Genomic DNA, 21903 nt, shown 5'->3' with positions numbered 1-21903 from the left:
GGCCGCGCGTCCTGAGCCAGTCATTCCGGACCTGCCAATCACCCAGCGGGTAGCCAATCAGCGGGGGCCCTGGTGCTCGACTTCCTTGTATTTGGGAAAGTGCAGTGGTGGGTGCGCGCTCGCGGCGGAGGGTAAACATTCGACAGTCCCCGCTCGGAGAGGGAGGGACAGAGAGCGAACTGTCAGATCCGAGCGGGCGGGCGAGAGGGCGAGAGAGCGACAGCGAGAGAGAGAGCGAGAGAGGGAGGGAGGGAGAGGGGAAGAGAGAGGGAGAGCGCGCGAACCAGGGCGCAGAGCGAGCTCCCGCGGCAACTCCGCTCCGGCACGGCCAGCGCCAGCGCCGTCGGGGCAGCCTCCGAGCCGTGCGTCGTGCCACTGGAGTTGGTTGTGTATCAAGGATCCCCTATATGCACACACACACCTCCACCTCCACCAGTGCACTCTTCTTCCTCCTCCTGCAGACCTCTGCTGGGAAAAAAATAAAACACCAACCCCAACCGTCAGCAGCAAGGTAACCGAGAAACTCGACCTCGTTTTTCTCCTGTTCAGTTTTTTTCCTTGTTATATTTGTCTCCTAATTTCTACCCAAAAGGAAAGATGTCGCATCAGACTGTGACTGTTGCGAGGAGAATGAAAAAGGACTGTTGTTTCAGAGGCAACCACGAGCTCCGGCAATAGCAACTTCAGAGAAATGCACCAGCGCCAGAAGTTTTCCTAGGACAGAACAAAACTTGAAACGAGAGGACCGGAGGGGGAGAGCAGGAGCCAGCCTCTCCTCTCCGCACGCGAGCAGCCAGCATCACCACGCCTTCAAGGACAAAAAAAAGTTTTACTACTCCAAGGGGAGACGAGTGAGCTGCGTTCCTGAGGAGGCGGCGAGGAGCGGCCGGTCGCCGGTCGTCCACGGTTTGGTCCAGAAGAAAGGAGTGGCTGCTTTCTTTGTTGCCTCCAGCGAAACCTCCACTTAGCAGGTGGACCGAGCCCCGCGCCCCGGCAGAGTCCGCGCTCGCCCGAGGACAGGAGGAGGAGCGCGAGCCGGCGCGCCCGGCCCGGAGCCCCGGCGCAGGCCCGCGCCCCGCCCGGCGAGCCCCGCTGGAGCGAGCCGATCGCGCCGGGGCTGGGGGGCGGCCACGACCCCCCCTGAGGGGGGCGGCCACGGAGCGCGCCCCGCCGAGAAGCGAGCCCCCCTCCCCGGAGCGCGGCTCCTGCGGCGGCGGCGGCGGCTGCTGCTGACCAAGGCCGGCCGGCGACCCCCGCGCCCTGCCCAGCGGCCTTGCAGCTGCAGCCGGCGGCCGCGGCTGCGGCGGCGGGGGCGAAGGCGGCGGCGGCGGCGGCGGGGCCGGCGGGGACCCGGGGCGGGGGCGGAGCGGGGGGAGGCGGGGGGGCGCAGCGGCGGCGGCGGCGGCGGCCGCGGCTGCTGCTGCGGCGGCGGCGGCGGTGGTGGCGGCGGTAGGGTGGCGGGAGCGGAGCGGGATGGCCACGGCGGCCTCTAACCCCTACCTGCCGGGGAACAGCCTGCTAGCGGCCGGCTCGATCGTCCACTCGGACGCGGCGGGGGCCGGCGGCGGCGGCGGGGGCGGCGGCGGCGGCGGCGGGGCGGGCGGCGGCGGCGGCATGCCGCCCGGCAGCGCCGCCGTGACCTCGGGTGCCTACCGGGGGGACCCGGCCTCCGTCAAGATGGTGCAGAGCGACTTCATGCAGGGGGCCATGGCCGCCAGCAACGGCGGCCATATGCTGAGCCACGCGCACCAGTGGGTGACGGCCCTGCCCCACGCCGCCGCCGCCGCCGCGGCCGCCGCCGCCGCCGCCGTGGAGGCGAGCTCGCCGTGGTCCGGCAGCGCCGTGGGAATGGCCGGCAGCCCCCAGCAGCCACCGCCGCCGCCGCCGCCGCCGCCGCCCCAGGGCCCCGACGTGAAGGGCGGCGCGGGGCGCGACGATCTGCATGCGGGCACCGCTCTGCACCACCGCGGGCCGCCGCACCTCGGGCCGCCGCCGCCGCCGCCGCCGCACCAGGGCCACCCCGGGGGCTGGGGGGCCGCCGCCGCCGCCGCCGCCGCTGCCGCCGCCGCCGCCGCCGCCGCGCACCTCCCGTCCATGGCTGGGGGCCAGCAGCCGCCGCCGCAGAGCCTGCTCTACTCGCAGCCCGGGGGCTTCACGGTGAACGGCATGCTGAGCGCGCCCCCGGGGCCGGGCGGCGGCGGTGGCGGCGGCGCGGGCGGCGCCGCCCAGAGCCTGGTGCACCCGGGGCTGGTGCGCGGAGACACTCCCGACCTGGCCGAGCACCACCATCACCACCACCACCACGCGCACGCGCACCCGCCGCACCCGCACCACGCGCAGGGACCCCCGCACCACGGCGGCGGCGGCGGCGCGGGGCCCGGACTCAACAGCCACGACCCGCACTCGGACGAGGACACGCCGACGTCCGACGACCTAGAACAGTTCGCCAAGCAGTTCAAGCAGCGGCGCATCAAGCTGGGCTTCACGCAGGCCGACGTGGGGCTGGCGCTGGGCACCCTGTACGGCAACGTGTTCTCGCAGACCACCATCTGCCGCTTCGAGGCCCTGCAGCTGAGCTTCAAGAACATGTGCAAGCTCAAGCCGCTGCTGAACAAGTGGCTGGAGGAGGCGGACTCGAGCACCGGCAGCCCCACGAGCATCGACAAGATCGCGGCGCAGGGCCGCAAGCGCAAGAAGCGGACCTCCATCGAGGTGAGCGTCAAGGGCGCGCTCGAGAGCCACTTTCTCAAGTGCCCCAAGCCCTCTGCGCAGGAGATCACCAACCTGGCCGACAGCCTGCAGCTCGAGAAGGAGGTGGTGCGGGTCTGGTTCTGCAACCGGCGCCAGAAGGAGAAGCGCATGACGCCGCCCGGGATCCAGCAGCAGACGCCTGACGACGTCTACTCGCAGGTGGGCACCGTGAGCGCCGACACGCCGCCGCCGCACCACGGGCTGCAGACAAGCGTGCAGTGAAGGCCCGGGCGCAGCGCGGAGCGGGCCGCCGCCGCCGTCGCCGCCGCTGTCACGCCGCCGCCGCCGCCGCCGCGGCCGGGCGGGCCGGGCCGCCCTCCCCTCCTCCCAAAGACAGGCCTGCCCGCCCTCGGGGGGGAAGGAGAGGGACGCACCGAGGAGACGTTGTTTGAAGTCCAAGGAAGGAGGGGCGAAACAAACAAACAAAGCCTAGAAATGCCCAGACTGTTTTATATACACGACCGTGGCAGAACCGGAAGAGAAAAGGGGGCGATCGTGAGATCTCGTTTCTACTCTGGTGGGGGCTCGTTTTGGGGGTTTCTTTTTAAAGAAGGGTGAAGATGCCTAGCGCCCCAAAACTGCGCTCGCGAGGCTTTTCCCACCCTGAGAAGTCCTACGGGGCGACGGTGGAGAGCACTTAGCACCTGCCTCGTCCTATCTTCTTAAAAAAACAAACAAACATTTGTTTAAAAAAAAAAATCCCCCTCCCTCCCACCTCTTCCCTCCAAAGGGCCGCCCCCCGCCCCTCGCCTCGAGAGATCCACCGAAACTTTGTTTCCTGGGAGCGACCAGACAGCAGGCAGAGGCACCGGGTTTAATCAGGGGTGACTCTGTGCTCCCGGACCCTGTTGTTCTTGTCCATATCAAAGTCATTTGGGGACAAACAAATTGACTATGAAACGGGAAGGAGAAAAAAAAAGAACAATCTCTGGAAAACAAGAAATATATATATATACATATATGTATTCACAGCTTCTGAAATTAACAGACTGATAGCAAAGCCAAAAGAAAAAGAATACGTATCCTCAAAGTAACCTTGGAAATAAAAGCATCTCGAAAGAGCAGAGGAATGGGCGAGGGAGCAGGGGATGTCCAGCGGCCAGTGGGAGAGGCCCCGGCGAATCCGGGCGCGGGCGGGCGGACAGGGCGCGGAGCGAGGCCCGGCATCCAACCCCGGCTTATCGGCTGCCGCTCCGATGGGTGGACGACGCCTAAAGATGCCACCGCTAATATTTTTTTTATTAATATTTTTTATTTTTTATTTCTGGACTGACTCAGATCAAGGGATTTAGAAAGACAGCACTTCTCCGGACTCTTCTTCTCAATCCGTTGCCAACTTTGATTGAATGGGTGCTGTGGATGTGATTATATAATACTGCCCTTTCCAAGCAGTGTTTTTGGTAGGTTTTAATAAACAGACTTTTCAAAAGACGGCAATATAGAATTGTTAGATCCGTTGTTGATCTAAAAATATTTGCTTTATATTTTCATTAAATGACTTCTTTTAATATTTTATTCAGAATACTTATGAACTGCTGCAAAACGGTAATTTATTTTTCCCCAGATCTTGTATTACGTGTTTTTTTCAGACGAGCACAAATCAAAATGAAATGAAAATATGGACAGTTGCTAGGTAATAAGGGTATCTTTTGATGTGATCATTTGATTGTAATTTAATTTGAGTAGTGATTCCATAAGAGCTGATCGAGAAAATAAATTTGTTAGAATGAAATAGTCTGTGTCTGATGCATAAACACTGTGTGGGAAGAAGAGAGTCCTTTAGAAAATATTTTTTTACAATGCAAATCCTTAAGGGATAGAGCTGAGGAAGCCGTCAGCTCCACCTAAGGTACATTTGCAAATCTAGAATAAAAGGCAATGACAGAAACCACTGGTAATTGACAAAGTAGTCACTCCTTGTTAGTCTGTTAATTTCACAAAATTTGTCCCTCCCTTAATTTTAGTGGGTGTTTTTAGTGTTTTTAGGTGAGATTGTCTAAATGCTAGTCCTTTTCTCAGAGATACCTGTGTCCTTTATCATCTTTATCAGAATGTTGGACTACATCCCCAGTAAAAATGTGCCAACTGGTTACTAATGGTGAACACAGAGTCCCTCAGCACCACCACCAAAGTTTAGCCTCTCTTTTCCCTCTCATCTCCCCTCCCCCACCATATTGCTACATCTCTTTCCTCTTTTTTCTGAAGACTAATAGTGGTAAAGAATAGCTTACAAGTCGATGAAATCTTTTTATATCGATTACGTCCCATTAATAACTATATGTAATTAAGTTTAAATTATTAAGCCGTTTTGGGGGGTGGGTTGTTTGGTTTGTTTTCTCTATAATGGAAGAATGTAGTTCTAAACTCCTGATTGTGGTCCACACTGCATTACCCTCAGTGTGATCACCAGCTCAGACTTAAGATTCTACATTTCTGTGTTTCCGTCTTTCCCCAGTATGATTCTATATTTTCTTTACCGGTGCTGGGGGTTTTCACTTTTTGATCACTCTTTAGATACACCCTGCAGAGCGGTCACATTTATCAAGTTAATGTATCAATATTTACAATGTGGGAAAATGAAAGTGTAATGCCTCAGGTTGTAAGTAACAAGACGCAAAAGGCTCTGCTTCCTTGAGTCCCTTCGTATTGTACGTTAAAAAAAAAAAAAGTATTTGGGGGTGATAAAGCAATGATTTTGTAGATTAGTTTCCCCCTAATCTCATTGAGCTGTCACTCACTTTTTGCGTCTTCTCTCGTCTTTACTCCCTCTCCCTGTGATATCAATGCAGGGGTTAAAAAACCCGGAAAACTGTGAGAGCAACAAGGAACAGTTATTTCTTCCAGACAGACCCTGTGTCACTTTCATAAATCAAGCCCAGCCAGATGGCCGTGTATTGGGTTGCATTATTTTAAACACCAAATCGTACTAAAAATCACAATCATTTTGATTTGTGAAATCTGAAAAAGGCCATATTTATTAAACAGAGAGCAGGGAAAAAATGAAAACAAGAAACCACAATTTACTTTTCTTTGCCTTCTCATTTCCTATTTGTCTTGCTATTGTAATCTCTTTGCCCAGCATATTTACAACCTGGAGTGGGCAGGGTGGTGACAAACTTTATCATTTTTTGAGGGTCTACAGGGGCAAGCACGGAAGGCCTTATTGGAAAGCTGAGGACTGGGTGTGGTTGTTTTTATAGGGTGGGTGCTATTGGCGTGTGAGATGAAAACCTATGTTCCCTACAGGACTCAGAGTGGTTGATGAGACAGAGAATGGGTCTATTTCAAATGTTAGGAGGCATTTGCTTACTTGATTTGGCTGACAACAAAAGAACTAACATTGGATTTCACCCTGTTTTCTATTAAAAAGTAACCTTTGCTGTTTACTTTGGAAGAAGCTCTGATTTAGAGGTAGCAGAGTAACTTAGAGCAGCTGGGAAAGCTGGCCCATTTTATTCCATTATTTTGTAGTTTTTTAAAGTGAGCTCATGCTTGCACTCCATATTTTTTTAAAAAAAAATCAACCCTTTGAATGTATTTACAAAATGAAATTCATGGTTGGAAAACAAGTGAGGGCAGATACAACTGAGAGGTTTTGTGCTAAGGCTTTTATTGTTACACATGTAAATAATGAAAATATTGTTATATATCACCAGATCTTTTTAATGAATTTGGTCATTGTGTTCCTTTGTAGGCAAGTGTCTTGTGCTTCGTCAAGTGTTCGTTTGTTTCCTCCATTTCAGCCCACCCCCTCCTCCCCTTCCAACTCAGAGGAAAGTGACAAAGTTCTGTTCCATCAATCTGGCTAATCCCAAGCTAGGCCCATTTATAGTTTGCAGTCTCCCGTGGCTTCTGATCAGTTGTCCAAGCTACAGCCATCTCATTCACCCAACCATCTTCCCCTGCAAGTCTGGGCGATAAATCATTCAAGGTGTATTTAAAATAGTCACTTTGCTGTAGTTGCTCTGCCTTTTTTTTTCTTTAAGTACTTAGCCAAGGACTACTTCTTTGTTCCAAAACCGTACTATTCATTATTGATCTTAAAGATTCCCTTTGCTTCCCTGTAGCCCCCAGTGTACGCTCGTTACCATGCTCATAATCTGTTTTGTATGAATGGTTTTCAACATCCAGAGAATAATCAGTTCTAATATTAAATGCAGTCTATGCTATTGATAGTTTTATCGATAAGTGTAATATTTTAAATAATTTTAACAATTAAATTTGTTTTTTAAATTATATATTTGTAAAGTATTTATCCTGTTGGAAGCAACAATATATTGTTGTATTTATTCGTTTATTTTTGTAATAAATGATCAACCTCTTCAAGATAAATCAAAAATGACACTTTTATATATTTATACAAAATGCATTTTAAGAGATGGCCATATTTGCACCAATTTGTATGTAAATAGAGTAAAGATCCATCAATAACTTGTAGCTTTCAGAACTAAATTGAAGGAAGAAACATTCTCTCCACACTGAGTTTAGTTTGCCCAAGTTCCAGGGTAATTAATCAAACTCTAAAATGGATGCAACAAGTATTGGCACTGGATGCAGACTTGAAATTAATTATTTAGGAGGTGGACCTGGTTTTTTTCAAGGCAGAAGGATAGAAATGAGAGAATTCACTTCTTTCATGGATTGCACATGGCTGACTGGACCTATTAGAACAGATGCTATGTGGCAGTGATAAAACCTAGTACCTGGCTGTGCTCAGATGTCTGTGGTGGGGAAGGGTGTGGAAGGAGAGTTAAAACTTTGAAGTTATCGGTGACCCAGAAGCAAGGTGATGTAGAAAAAAGAGTTGTGCTATGGTTTTTTGAAAAAGTAGATGCTCTTAAAATGGCTCTGAGTGAAGAACGGCTCTCTCCTGGTCCTGTTACTAACAGCAGAAGCAATCAGTGCAGGTGTAGTGATGGTGGTCGTGGTCGTGGTCGTTGCTGTGGTTGAGAGTGATACTTGTAGGAAGTGTAGGGGTCACCTCTCCAGCTTTCCAAATTCTGTAGGTCACTTGGTCATCTCAGTTCCTCAGAGCGGCTGTTCGAGGGCCCGAAGGTCACCCACGTGACCTCCCGGCTGCTGGAGCCCCACCGTGGGCTTGATCTTGATTTCAGTGAGGAAATCGGAGGGCTCTGGGTTTGCCTCCTGGACTTTCCAACCTAGGAAAGGAAGCGGCGGGGAGGCTGGAGGAGACGGGTGTGGGCGGGGCGGCGGAGATAGCAAGAGGGGTACTTGTGTAATCAGATTCTTTGATTCTGTTAGCCTGGCTCATGGCCTATTAATTAGATTACTGTCTCTTTCATTCTTGATTTCACATCCGTGTTTGTTCCTGTCTCCTAAAATGCGGGCGCGAGCGTGGCGAGCAGGAGCCTATGATGTCACTGCCGGCCTGCGGCGGCCGCCTGGCCTTCTGGAGGGCTGTGGGCTGCGTTCTGTATGAGTCGGATCTTCCTCGAGGAAGAGTCCTCCTGGAAGTGACCTCAGAGGGGTCTGGGAAGAGGGCAACCGGCGTGCTCGCGGCGGCCGGGTGTGCGCGCGCCGCGGGCCTGGGGGCGCGGGCGCTGGGAGTGGGGCGGCGCGGGGTCGCGGCCTGGCCCCTGCACCCTGGGGTGCAGACGGCTGGCTCAGGTGCAAGGTCTGCCGCAGGTGGAAGTGGGAGATCGGAGGAGCGGGGGAGGGTGGTGCCGGCCCCAGGCCGCGGGCTTCAGACGCCCGCCTCCCTCGGGGACGCAGAGCGGGGCCCGGCGCCCAGGTGGGGCGGTGGCGCTCGCGGGGCGGGGGGAGGGTGGCCCGACCCTGCCCGGCCCGGCTCTGCCCGGCGGCCCGGCCGTAACAGCTGCGGACAGTCCCACAAGCTGTTTTCCTCGTGGCGACCATTCAGCAAAACGCACGATCCTTTCTCAAAGATTTAAATTTCGCGGATGAATTACCATACACCGGTTGCTTAGCAACTAAATTCAAGCAGGGCTAAGAATATGCAAGCTTTTTGTATTCTCATTAATAAAAATGCCACTCTGACACAGCAACCCGACTTTGGATCACTGCAACTTCTGTAAAAGCCGTAGGAGAATACAAACCGATCCTGCCATTTAATTACAGATCAAAACGGCTTGAAACGCGATGTTTTGTTCATCTATCTTCCTAAAAGCGATGTAAAAAATAACGGCTTTTCAAGAGCAGTAGTAAATTCTTTTTTTTTTTTTTAATGGAGTTGTCTATCGGGGTTACTGATAATGGTCAACTGAAACTTTTTGAAACAGGTTGAAATATCCCCCTTCATCAGCATTTCTTCTCTGTCCCTCAGCCCCCATCCTCTGCTTCTGCGCTCCGTCCCCAGCCTGATAATAACAATGATTATCATAATTCTGGACCGACTCAGGCCTCGGGAGCCCTAGAGACTAAAGGACAGTTGGCAGAGCAATCGACAAGGCCGGTAGCTGGAGAAAAGCTAAGAACTTGAGGAGCGGGATGCGAACTTGTGCAAGTTTCCCGGGTGGGCTGGGGGGCGGCTGAGCCCAGCGCGGCTCAGGCTCCCGGCGTCTGGAGACAACTTCTGGGAACACCAGGGTAGAAAGGTCTGTTGCGCTCTGCTCCACGTTTGCGGATTTTCCGTCCTGGGGCCCGGCCTGCTCTGCCGGGAATTCGATGACCGTGGAGCCGAGAAAGCTGAGCTCAGGGCCTGCAGACCGATCCTCTCTGGGGCCCACGCCCGAGGGCCCTGGAGGAAAAGTAAAGACGGAGCTGGAGCCTCGGGTCTCCAAGGACCTGGGTCGGGGCCAGAGACCCGGGCCTGGGGCTTCCATCGGGGGCACTGCGTGTCCCTTCCCGAAGGGTGCCGCGCAGGGAGGGGACGCACCGGCTCGGAACAGGCTCCAGCCCTGGGCTGCAGTCCGAAGGGGGAGGGGGCGGGGAGCAGGGGTCAGCGGGGCCGGCCTGGGGCACGGGGCGCTGCTTTGTTCGGGATGCGAGCGGAGGCGGGACGGCGGGAGGCCGGCGCTTGGTGGACTTCGGGGCTCCAGGCCCAGCCGTCGCCCCCCGGGGCGGGGGGGAACTCGGGCGCCCCACGAACGCTGGGGTCGGCCGCGTGCGCCCGGCCGCATCGCGATCCCCGCCCGGGGGCTGCGGGCCGCTGGCCTGCGCGGCGACCCTGAGCGGGCGGTGGGCGAACGCGGCCGCAGGGAAGGCGGGTTTGCCAGGCGGCGGGTCGGTGCCCAAGCCGCCCGCCAGCAGGATCGCGCCGGCTTCGCCTCTCAAGCTGCCACAGGAGGCCGTGGTCAGCTTTAGAAAGATCCGGGGGCAAAAGTGAAACTCCCCAGATTGATTACAGCAGCATTTCCAGAGAGCCAGCCCCCTTCGCTCGCACTTCGGCAAACGTGAGAACTTAAGAGGTTACTTCTCCCCTGGTCAGCCTGGACGCTTCAGGATCATGAACACCGCCCCCCAACTCACTCAGTTTAACCTGATTTCTTTGTAGTGAATACAAAAAAACAAAAGGAAAGAAAAAGAAAGAAAGAAAGAAACCCAGTGGAAATTAAACCAGAAGTTGCGTATTTGCTATATTAAGTGCTCAAAGGCATCAGAGTTCTCAGGAAAACGTACATAATAAACAGGAAGCCATTTATTTACAAATACAATTGCCCTAGACAAGCCACATTCCATGTACGTAATTCATTAATGGAATTTGTTCCTTCTCCTCCCTTTGGAAAGAGAAATTTTAGCTTTTAAAAATAGCTGTGTCTTGGGGGAGGGGAAGAAGAATGGTTAGTTTACCTGTTCCTAGAAAAAGAAGCAGTGGTGTCCCGGCCAATTCCTGTCTGTGGGGATGTTAAATAGTATAAAATAACCGTTTAAAGGACATGGAGAGGTTTTGTGTTTTTTTTTTTTTCTTTTTTACTCTTCAGAAAATAAGTTTGTTGGCAGTGGTTCCTGTCACCAGAGTTGCCCAGGGAAATTGCGCTGGTAACTTAACCCTAGTTGGGGTGTGTGTGCACGTGTGTGAACAAAAGTGAAATTTAAAGAACTTGAGCTGGCTGGGAATATAGCAAAATTTAACCGTAAACCTCACTTAGTTGCCATAGTTTTAGAAATTTCTGTGGCAATGTGCCTGCTGCCCTCACTCCTTCCTGACAGGAGTCGCACCTGGGGTGATGCTGGTTCTTGCCTTCCTTGTCCCAGTGTAAACATCACTTACCTGGAGAACTTGAGTCTGGTCTTTATTAATTTGGGATGCTTTCTCTAAGTAAGTCCCTTTCCCCTGCGAGTTTCGAGTTGCGAGAGGGGCATTGTTTGGGAGAGAAAGGATGCCCAGGGGAAGGGGGAACCTAGTGTGAGTCTCTAGGTGCCCCAGTGAGTGGTGAGTAAACATCAAAAGCACAGGACACACCTGAGGTAGGTTTGGAGCTTGCCGAGGTCCCCAAATGAGACGTTTACAGAGGACAAAAAAGAATAACTGTTTTCCACATTTCATTGTTGTAGCTACAAAATAACGGGATGAACACTGAGAGGAAAGCAAACACATCTTTTAATTCAAAAACAAAAACAAAAGGGCAAGGGATGTTTTGACGAAGAGCTTCCTGGGAGATCCAACATTCCTTCTGTCCTGCAGGACTGTGTCCCTCCTGGCAGAAGACAAGCCCATTTAGCCGACTGGGACCCTGCAGTCTGAAATAGAATAGATACTCATTTCAAAGAGCTCGCCTTGCGCCAGCACTGAAATAAAAGGTGCCCAAATCTGTCGCCCTCAGTCCACCTAGGTTCAGGCAGGGCAACTTCCAGGTGTGAAGGGGAGCTAGGCAGGGTCCTTCCATTCTGCCCATGTAAGAATCTCGGAGGGAGAATCTATTCCTCATTCACATTTCCAAGGTTGAAAACTCTCCAGCAGAGTTTTAAAACAATAAATAAATTAGGTCTAATCGGAAAGTATAGTATCACCCAGAAACTAACAAAATGAAAATAAATGTCTTACTAGCTTGGTCTTGAGAATCTGTAGGTTACAACAGGGAAACACCCATCAGTGAAGAAAACAACACCTACAAACTCTTTTTAGTTAACGTTTTGGGGGAGAAATCTTTCAAACTTGCTCGGGCCATCCTACTGATTATGCTTTAGTACTCCTCCAAGATTTCTTCCAAACAGGGCTTTAAAAAAATGTTTCAAACCTGAGAGATGTCTTTAACTCTTCCAGGCACTATTTAATAGTTGTCCTGGATGTTTTTAACAAGAGAGGGAAGCTAAGCAAATAGCCTTGGGTCCAGTGACATCTGGGGGAGAGGAGGTGGTGGGGACTCGAGGCACACCTAAAGTGGGGTTTTTGATTTTCAGTGGGAGGGCCTCGCAGCTCAGCACTACTTACTTGTGTACCTGAACTCACAGGCTTTCCTCTATTTGTCAAGGAGGAGGGCCTGCAGGTCTGCAGGTGAGAGGGGTGGAAGTGAAGGGAAAGAGACCAAAGGACAGATCAGTTACCTCTCCCTTTGTTCCTGGGCCTTGAACTGGGGCTTCAAGAAGGGGGAAGAAAAGCGCCTCCCCCCCAATGAAGCCGCCACGTCCATTTGCATCACCCTGACACCCCTACCCCAGCCAGAAAGCCAAGTGCTGGCTGATTGGGAGCAAATTGGTAACCCGAGGAATCCCTGTGTGAGTGTGTTAACATAACATACAGAACTTTCTGCGGGGAGAGGTGCTCACACTTGATTTTTCTCCAAATGGCTATGTGCAGGCATAAAGGCCTAGAAAGAAGGAATGAAGACAAATTAAATAGAAAGACTAGGGAGAAATGGGAAATGTGTGCCCATATACGACGATGCATGCAAGCCTATGTGTATGGAAACAGTCATTATCTGCACCTCCTGTTTGCCAGAGTATCCGTGAAACACCCTGCATCTAGCTGTACTTTGGCTAAAAGGCGAGTTGTACCTAATTTGGGGGCTGGGAGAGGGCCACCCTAGCCAGGAATACCGGGCCCTGGCGGCCCTGTTGCCAGTAGGAGTCAAGTTAGTTCACGGCCGTGTTGTCCTTAACCTGCTCTTTCCGTCTGAATCCTCAAATCCTTACCGTGGGAGGGCAGGTTACCCCCACCCATGGTCCTGCTGTGCGCACCCCGGTCGCCCCGACCTGTGGCTGGAGAGCTGCTCTTTCACCAGCAGCAGGAGGCTGCCGCCGCCGCCGCCGCAGCCCGAGGTCACATTCAGAAAGCCTGTTCTTCTGGGAGAACCTCGCCCCAAAGGCGAAGGCGGTGCAAACCGTGTTCATTTGCCCCAAGCGCGAAGGGGAGATGTAACCGAGGGACAAGCATTTTGCAGGAGGGGATATGGAGCGGGGCAGTTGATCCGGGCGGGCTCCCTGCACCAGGCCCTCTCTGCAGGGGTTGGGGAGGGGGCCGGGGGCGGTGATGGGGGTGGAAGGGCCCGGGAGGGGGAGCTGCTGAAGGCCCGCAAGCTGACAAAGCTGGAACAAAGGCTTCGCGCAAAAGTAGTACCAAGGATCTTTAAAGCATCACACACCTTACAGGCGTGTCCCCAGCTCCCGGGACGGAGAGTCCGTTGATCGTCCCCCCGGACTCCGCGGACGTGCCCGGGCTGTCAAGGGTGCGGGGCTGGCTGTCCGGCGTCGCAGCCTCGGCCCCGCGCTCCGCCGCGAGCGAGGGCGCGTGGCTGGTCCCCCGGCGGCCCGGTGAGGCGCTGGTCCCGTTGGGCAACACGCGTCGCCCCCGGTTGGCCCCGGGAAGGTGGTGGGCTGCGGTCCGGCCCGGCGGTGCCTGGGGGCCCGGCTGTGAGGCCTGGAGCACTGCGCACGCCTCCCTGTCTCCCCGCCCGGCCAGAGCCGAGCGCTGGAGAAGGGAGCTCGTGGGGCTGGCGGCGTCTGAGTCACCAGGGCCTTGGCAAGGAAAGCAAGCGAGACGCGGTGGAGAGGACGCCCCGAGGGCGCGCTGCTGGGGCGCTCACGGAGGCAGGTGGGCCCTTCCCAAGGCCTAGGCCTGGGCCCTGCGCCCAGTTCCTCGGCCTCTGCACCCCGCGCCCCGCACGCCGCCGCCACCGAGCCCTAGCGGTGACCCTGCGCCCCAGTCCGGGCCACCAGCTGCCGGGTGGGAATACGCGGGTAGGAGTTGCGCCCTAGCCCCGGGGTCGGGCAAAGTTGCGACCAGCGCAGGGGACTGGGTGGCTGGAGAGCGGGAACACCTCAAAGACCCGTGCCTTCCCCCTAACTGCCCCCGCTGGGTTCCAAGGCTCCCAGGGCACTACCCACGTTTCCCTGGGAACTCGGGGGCCCAGGAGTGGGGTTCAGTGAGACAGGCGGGAAGCGAGAAGCTCAGGGTCCGAGTTCAGGACCCGAAGTAGGTGGAGGAACGCATCAGGCAGAGGTGTCCCTCCACCCGTGGGTGGATGGGGACAAAGTGGGTGACGGGGACACAACCTTGGGAGAGAGGTAGGAGCGGGTTTAATATGTGGTCAGTGACTCTCCTTGGAGGTGTTTCCTTTCTTTAATTCAACCCAGGGGGAGGCCCGGGGAATGGCTGACGACCTGGGCATCCAGCTGCCAGCACCCACCCCTCCAGGCCTCCCAGCCCCCCCGAGCTGCCCAGAGCAGGAGGTCTGCCGAAGGCGGCTCCAGCCCTCGGGCCAGGCCTCCGGACGCCTCCCACTCCCCCCTCCTCCTGCTGGTCTGGGCTGGGCCGGGGCTTCGACCCCACAAATGGCCCCTGCAGAGGGGCCTGCTCGGAAATTCCAGCCAGTCAGCCCAGCCTGAGTGACACTAGCTCCTACCCCCAGCTACATACAAGTGCAAATGAGATGCATTTTGGCTGATCAGTCCACTGTATTTTCTGCAACTTAACGTGTCTGCGTCTTGTCAACTCCTCTAGTTGGGAAGAATAGCAGAAAATTTTAAAGAGAATTTCTTGTGTGTGTGTGGTTTCCAGCTACAATTCCATCCAGGGAGATGGGTGGGAGTGGAGACAAGGAGGCTTGCTGACATGAACAACATGATATAAACCCTCCTGAAGTGCAACTTCAAGCCACAAAGAAAGGAAAAAGAGGTGGGGGTGTGTTGCGCTTGCTAACTAGAGACCTGGGTGAAACTTAGGTGTATCTGGCTGGGGAAAGTGTCAAGCTCTAAGTTTTCTTTTTGAGAACAAAATTCATTTGTACTTAACTTGGGTGGAGGGGACGGATCAAACTCCTTCCACCAGCTAACCTGACATCTTGAACAGTGCGTTTGGGCTACTTAATGGGGGTGAGTGGGGTCCACAGGGGAGGTGGGGAGAAGTTTTCTGACACCACAGAGGTCCTATCTGGGTAAAGTGTTTGCTGTCCTCTGTATGTCAATTTCCAAACCAGCTGTAAGTAAATTGAGGAAACGCCTCCAATTCTCACCAGATCTGCCCCACCCCGCGTTTCCTGGGAAAGCAAGTCCTCTCAGACCTTGATGATGTGGGCCTTCTGTAAGGTAAGGGGACGGACCAAATGGCCTCTGGTATTCTGCCCCCAGCCACCTCGGAGGGTTCCCAGGGCCCTAGAACCCTGGTAAGGACCCAGGGCCAGCTCCAGCCTCCACGCCTTCCCCTCTTCACAGGTATTTGCAGTCTCAGGCTTGTCTGCAGCTGACCCAAGGAAGCGGAACAGCAGATTTTCGGAGCCCTGTTCCCAAGCCCTGGCCCTCTCCCTGCCACCAGACTCAGTGGTAGGCAGGGCCCAGGCTGCCCCGAGTTATGGGAGCTTCGTGCCGGCCTCTAGCCCCCTCTTCCCTGGGATTCTCAGGGTCAGCAGGGAATTTGTTGTTGAGTATGGAGCTGTCGCGTTAAGCCTCTGGGGTCCGCTGCCCTCTCCAAGGAGCTGTAGCAGGCCTCTCAGGACTACAGGGTCCTATGTGGGCTGCTGACAGCCAGAGCCAGGCAAAAGGGGCCACAGGCAGGAGCGTACTTCAGGCCCATTTCATTCAGGTGAGGTCTGGGGACTTGTCAGGTGTCCAAGATGACCCCGCACCATCCAGTTACCTGTGGAGGATCCCTTCTCTGCTGTACTCCTTGGCGGAGGTGGGAGGTACCCTCACTGCAGGGCAATTAACTCTAACAAAACAGCATGGGGTAGGGTCAAGTGCTTCACCTGGAGAGCGGGGGCCACCCAGCACTCTGCAACCATCCAGCCATTCATGCTGCTTAGCAGAGGACTTTACTGGTCGCAAGCAGCTCAGGTTTCTGCCGTCTGCCTGGGCATTTCCATACCAGCCTGGTAAATACATCAGAACCAGATGTGCGCTGCTGCTCTGGCTTCCACCAGGAGCCAGCGAGGTGCTGGGGAGATGTCCTGAACACGTTCACTTCCCCAACTCACCCAGTGTCCTGACAGGCTGGCAGGAAGGGCTGAACGCTGGGGAATGAGCAGAGGTGACCCAACACCTCCAACTGCCCCATGGCTGAGCCTGCCTGCGTCATGGTGGCCGGCCAGGGCCCCTGCAAGCTGCCCTCCCTTCTCACTGTGGACTCCCAGTGGCGATGTATTCCCTCCCTCCCTCCCTGCCACCTCCTCCCATCCCAGAACTGAGCCTGGATTTCCGTTTGGGGTGAGAAGGGGTGTCAGTAAAGAGGCAAGGGGGGCTGGTGAACCAGCTTCAGCCTCAGTAGCCTTTACGCCAACAGATGAGTCTCACTAACCTTTTCTTTTGAACAGTCACTCAGCTTGTGACAGGCTAAAACCATGTGAACCCATGAGCAAAAAGAAAATCTCTTTTCAGACCAAGTTCCTTGTTTCTCCTTTGCTCCCTGAGTTCACCAGCCCTCACTTCCTCAGCTCCCAGCCATCCCGATATCCATGAGCCCAGCTGAAGATTTAAAACACTTGTTTCTTAAAATCTTCCAGGGCTCTCAGTATTACCAGAGTAACTGGAGAGAGAACGCACCCTCCCTTCCAATCCCCCCACGACCAAATTCTGCATCCAAACCAAATAACCACCACCATCAATTACACTTCGCATAACTTGACAGGGCCAGAAGTGAAGACTCCGTTATTTACCAGAAGTAGAAATCAACTTTACTGAAAGAAATAAATTCGACTTTGACCATGGGATACCTACTGGAGAATTCTTTGAGAACTTCTTCTGTCTTCTTACCTCCTTTATTGGGGTGGAATGCTATAAAAATCTGGGGTAGCAGAATTTTGAAACAGCTTGATGACCTTGAGCAGGCTTGGAGTCCTCAACTCCAATCATTAGTAATACAGTCATTAATAGTCATTATTGGCACTTAATTGCTTGGTCTGATGGGGGCTTTAGTTATGACCCGATTTAGTTTCCCGGAGAAGTAGAGGTGGTCCAGGATCAGTGAAGGGAAGCCATTTGCAGGCAACTTTTTCCGGCAGAAGGGAAAGTACTTTTGATATACTTGCAGACATGTGTCTCACACATTTTTTTCCCTGCCTTTTGTAAACTAAGAATAAACATTACAGATCTGGGTTTTAATTTATCCAGATGGGATCAAAAGTACCTAGGAGATTTCATAGATATGTGTATATATATATATATATATATATACACACACACACTATAGAATATATATACACACACTATTTCATATATATTTCATATATATACAAACACGATAGAATATATATACACACTATAGAATATATGTATACATACACGCACACCTTAGAACTGAGGACACAAAGGCTGTTCACACTGAAAGGTGGAAAGAAACTCAATACCAAAGCAGAAAGAACTGAACCGCCAGCGGAATCGAGTATCTGAGCAAGTTCACTTTATTCCTTCGCAGGAAGAGGGTCAGCGGCGGCGAGGGAAAGTTGCCCCGGGTCTTTGCAGAGGGACACGGCTTCGAGGCGCGCCAGACCTTCCCACCAGCGGCCGCCTGGGCGCCAGGCTTCGCGCGACCCCTCGTCCCTCATCACCGCCCCCCCCCACCCACACACACACACACACACACACACACACACACACACACACACGCTCCTCTGTGCCGGGGTCTCCGTTTCCACCTGGCTCCCCAGTTCAGAACCCAGCCAGCCGGAGACCTGCCTCTGCCGGGCGGCCCTCCCCCTCCGCCGCCGGGCCGGCTGCCCGCTCCCCGCGCTCTGGACTCACCCGGCGCGGTCCTTCCATCCACTGCGCACACAGACAGGAAACCGGCCTCAGTCGGGGCAACATTTGAAACCGCACTTGGTCGATACCATCAAAGACAAGAGCGCACACTTGGGGCTCAGAGCTCCCGAGCCCGCTTCAAGCAGAAAACCGGGTACGGGGAGGCGGGGGAAGGCGGCAGGGGCCCAAATCGTCCCTCCGACCGCGCCGCCCGCTTTCTTATGGAAATGGACGCGACAGGCCGCGCGCCCCAGCCCGGCTTGCGCCCCCGGCCACCCGGCCCCCGGTCCCCGTCGCGGCTGCGGGGACCCGGGCGCGGGGCTCCCTTCCGCCCCGCCGGCCCGCGCCCGGCATTAAATATTCATAGAGAGCGCTACTTTCTTAAAGGAGAACCCACCGCGCGGGAAAGTTCACAGCCAAGTGTAGGCACAAAGGAAGGTCTCGCTGCTGCGTGTTCCGGGACTGGGAGACGCACCCCTTTCCGCGGCGGGGCCCGCGCAGGCGACATAAGGAGGAGCCTCAGGGACGGGAGAGCGTGATCAAGTCACTTTTCTTGGAGGGGGTGGAAGGGGAGCCGAACTTGGTGGCGGAAGGAAAGCTCGCTCTCTGATCCCCGAACAGTTACTTAGAAATTAGCCATCGCATTTTACGCCCCAGAGTCCCAGGAGCTTTTTTTTTTTTTTTTTTTTTTTAAAGGAGGCTGCTTGAGCTTCACCCGGGCTCCACCCGCATCGGGGACAGCAAGAAAGTTTGCCCCGTGTTGTTGGAAACGCGAGCGCCCACGAAGTTTATTAAACCTCGTACCGAACCACAATTTCAGCGGAACGGTTCAGACACACAACCGACCCCGCACCTGCCCGCTTCCCCGCAAAGCAGAGGCCGGGCTCGCGGAAAGCGGGGCGGCCAGTCGGGGAGCAGCGGGCGGGCGCGGTCTGGAGGCTTGTGTCTGCGCCCCGGTTCCCACCTGGCGCGTCCCCGGCCCCCGGGCCCCCGCGGCCTGAGCCCCAGCCTCGCGGCTCCCGTCCCCGGAGCGCGGCCGGGCCCCGGGACCGAGCGCGAGTGGGCGGAGGGGCGAAGGGTCGGAGGCCGCGGCCAGCGCGCCGAGGCCCAGCGGGAGCGCCCCGCCCGCGCCCCGGGCCTGGGCATGCGGCCCCGTGGGGTCGGCCTCGCGCGCCCTCGCCGGCAGGCTGCGTCCCCCCCGGCCCGCGGGGCTTTGTGCGCCCGGCCCGCCGCACTTTCGCGAGTGGTCGGAAAGCCTCGAGCGCCATCTAACGGGAGCAGCCGAAGCTGCCGCCGGGCTGAGGTGGGGACAGGCGGCGCGGCCCGGGCGGGGCCTCCCCACCTCTTCGCGCGCCGGCCGGACGCCACCCCCGGCGCGCGCACCGCACTCGCGCTTGGGAATCTGCAGCCCCCGAAGCCCGCCTCCCCCGGGGCGGGGACTGGGAGTGCAGCGGCCGCCTGGCCGCCCGGGACCGTTCCCTGCGCCCCTGCCCTCTCCTCCCTTCCGCGCGCCCCAGGCCACGGGAGACGAAGGATCGTCTTGCACCTGCCTTATTAGGGCCCTGGTGTCCTTCAAGCCCTTTTTCCTTTTGGCCCGCGGTGGAAAGTACCAAGAAGTCCCCGTCGGGAGCACCCGTTTTCCGAAAGAAACAGCCACTTAACGAAGAGGTCTGCAGCCAAAGACGCTTCCAGAGGGATGGGGAACGGCGATGAAAGAGGATAATGCCAACGGAACAAAACGGCAGTGCCCGGCTGGGCGAGAGCTGGTTCTGCGGGGACCTCAGGGGGGCTTCCGTGGCTGCTACTTGGAGCGGCTGTTCGGCGGGGCCGACAGGTGTGGAAGCCCTGCAGGGGCCTCTGGGGAGGGCGCAGGGAGCCGGGCGCAGGAAGAGGTGGACGAGAGGGGGGCCGGCGCCCCAGAAGACGGGCTGCGGCTTGAGGAGGCTCAGGCCCCCTGAGCGTTCCGGCCCACCGTGGCGGCCCGCCGTCCTGGGCGGTGCACGTGGCGGCCATGCTCTCCTGTCAGCTCAGGGACTTCCGCAGAGCCGGGGACTTGGCAGAAGGACTGCATCCCTGACCAGCTGCGAGGGGAGGACGGTAAGGGAGCAGAGGTGCCAGTCAAGGCCCAAACCACCCTCTCCGCACACCCCGCAGCTACCATCTGCCCCGATGTTTCCAGTGTGGGTGACCTGTCTCCGTGCCTCCAAGCAAAGGGCCAGAGGCAGGGAAGGCCGGTGGGCAGCCCGAGACCCGCCGCGTGGGCCCTGGTGATGAGACCAGAGAGACTGTAGTCTAGATACCCCCCCACTCCCGGGAACGCGGAGCATCTCCCCGGTCCAGGCCCAGAGGCGGTGAAGAACTGAGAGTTTTCTGCCCTGCCTTCCTGGGGACTGGAATGCCTGTTCCTCCCTCAGGTATGTCATGAGGGTAGAACATGGTGTCAGATGGACAAACAGTTTTTATTGTGGTAAAACACACATACGGTTCACCATCTTAGCCATTTTTAAGTGTACAGCTCAGTGGCACTAAGGACATTCCCTTTGTTGTACAACCATCACCACCACCCACAGGACACTGTCATCTTCCCAGACTGAAACTCTGTCCCCATTAAACACTAACTAACTCCCCCTCCCCTCCCCCAGCCTCGGGCACCCACCATCCTACTTTCTGCCTCCATAAATTGGACTACTTTGGGTCCCTAATATAAATGGAGTCATAGAATATTTGTCCTTTTGTGACTGGCTTATTTCACTTAACATAATGTCCGTGGCATACCTTTGTAAAGCAATTACACTCCAATAAAGATGTTAAAAAAAAAAAAACTCAGTCCTTTATAAGGCTGAATAACAGTCCATTGTATGTATAGATGACGTTTTGTTTATTCATTCATCTGTTGATGGACACCTGGGTTGGGACCACCTTTTGGCTATTGTGAATCATGCTGCTTTGAAAGGGCATGTACAAATATCTCTTTGAGATCCCACTTTCAATTTGTTGGGGTGTATACTGGATCATATGACGCTTCTATATTTAATCTTGGGGGGAGACTGCCCTGCTGTTCCCCACAGTGGCTGCACCCCTTTACATTCCCACCAGCAGTGCCCAAGGGTTCCAATTTGTCCACGTCCTCGCCAACACTTGCTATTTTCTGTTTTGGCTTTTTAAATAAGAGCCGTCCTAAGGGGTGTGAAGAGGTATCCAACTGTAGTTTTGAAACATTTTAAAGTGTAAATATAGAAACATAAAGAAATCATATTAATAAGGCAAATTGGCCATGGGTTTTAGCAGAGTGGAAACGTCCTGATGACTCTTTCATTTTTGAGTCTAATTTTACCAAAGGGGAAAGGGAGAAACGGCCAAGAGAGAGGGGGGCATGCAGACCTAGTACCATTTATGATCACTTCTAATCACCTCTCTTTCTAATCACAAGCTGGAAAATTGAGGGGCTATCATATTAGCGAGCCCCATTCCTTTCTTTGTTTCCAGAAGGAGATCAGAGATTCACCCCCTCTTAAATAGAGAGGAGAAAAGAAAAAAATTGTGCTTGTCTTCTTCCTGGATTCTTTGAATTATTCCACTTGGAAGCGATGCTAGTGTCCCTGACATTGGCCGTGTGTGTGTGTGTGTGTGTGTGTGTGTGTGTGTGCTGGTGGAAACCCCTGAAGTCCTCTTTCCTAGGGAAGGGCTGAGAAATAGCAAGTGTGCAAGCAGGAGAGCGGCCGTTCCACCCCGACTCCCTGGCTGGGAGCTGCCTTACTACAAAGCATCCTCTGCTTCCTCACATGGCCCTGGTGGCTGGTGAGCTCAGCCAGCTGTATTTAGAAGTTCCTTGTGGTGTATTTACAAAGTGCCCCGTCCTCCTTTCCTCTTCTTTTTAATATTACAGCCTGTGGAGACAGGTCAGTGTTTTTATTGCCCACATTTTAAGTGAAAATATCTAGAGTGGGCACAAGATGATCAGTGGCCAGGACTGTGGTGCCAGGGTCGCAGCCGAGGCTCCTAGCCCGAGCTCTGCCTTGGCCACTGAACCACACTGTTTCTTTCATCTGACAGGAGGGCTAGCCC

The 21903-nt window shown here is 55.0% G+C and overlaps 1 protein-coding gene and 1 long non-coding RNA gene across 3 annotated transcripts; one reads left to right on the top strand and one right to left on the bottom strand.

Annotated features, from left to right (window-relative positions):
* The first annotated feature begins 1410 nt into the window (after positions 1-1410).
* On the top strand, positions 1411-6987 carry POU3F3 (POU class 3 homeobox 3). The gene has a single exon (XM_082357093.1). The coding sequence runs from the start codon at positions 1474-1476 to the stop codon at positions 2971-2973; it is 1500 nt and encodes a 499-aa protein (XP_082213219.1). The 5' UTR covers positions 1411-1473; the 3' UTR covers positions 2974-6987.
* Positions 6988-8352: 1365 nt separating this feature from the next.
* Positions 8353-18229, bottom strand: LOC309611981. 2 transcript variants are annotated; one of them, XR_014234875.1, is made up of 3 exons: positions 17842-18229; positions 9608-11412; positions 8353-9469 (listed from the first exon to the last, which is right to left on the bottom strand). It is a non-coding gene; the product is annotated as an uncharacterized lncRNA (long non-coding RNA). The 2 variants fall into 2 exon arrangements; XR_014234876.1 differs by lacking the exon at positions 17842-18229 and adding an exon at positions 13254-17835 and having other exon boundaries at positions 8354-9469.
* Between the last annotated feature and the right edge of the window lie 3674 nt (positions 18230-21903).

This window comes from Balaenoptera borealis (genome assembly GCF_965194805.1).
Source record: "Balaenoptera borealis genome assembly, chromosome: 15".
Taxonomy (NCBI): Eukaryota; Metazoa; Chordata; class Mammalia; order Artiodactyla; family Balaenopteridae; genus Balaenoptera; species Balaenoptera borealis.
The sequence above is the reverse complement of the archived record's forward strand: the minus strand, read 5'-3'. Positions and strand labels throughout refer to the sequence as shown.

Bases quoted from the DNA above. Each gene is read 5' to 3' on its own strand.
- POU3F3 (XM_082357093.1), top strand. From the start codon at position 1,474: ATGGCCACGGCGGCCTCTAACCCCTACCTGCCGGGGAACAGCCTGCTA.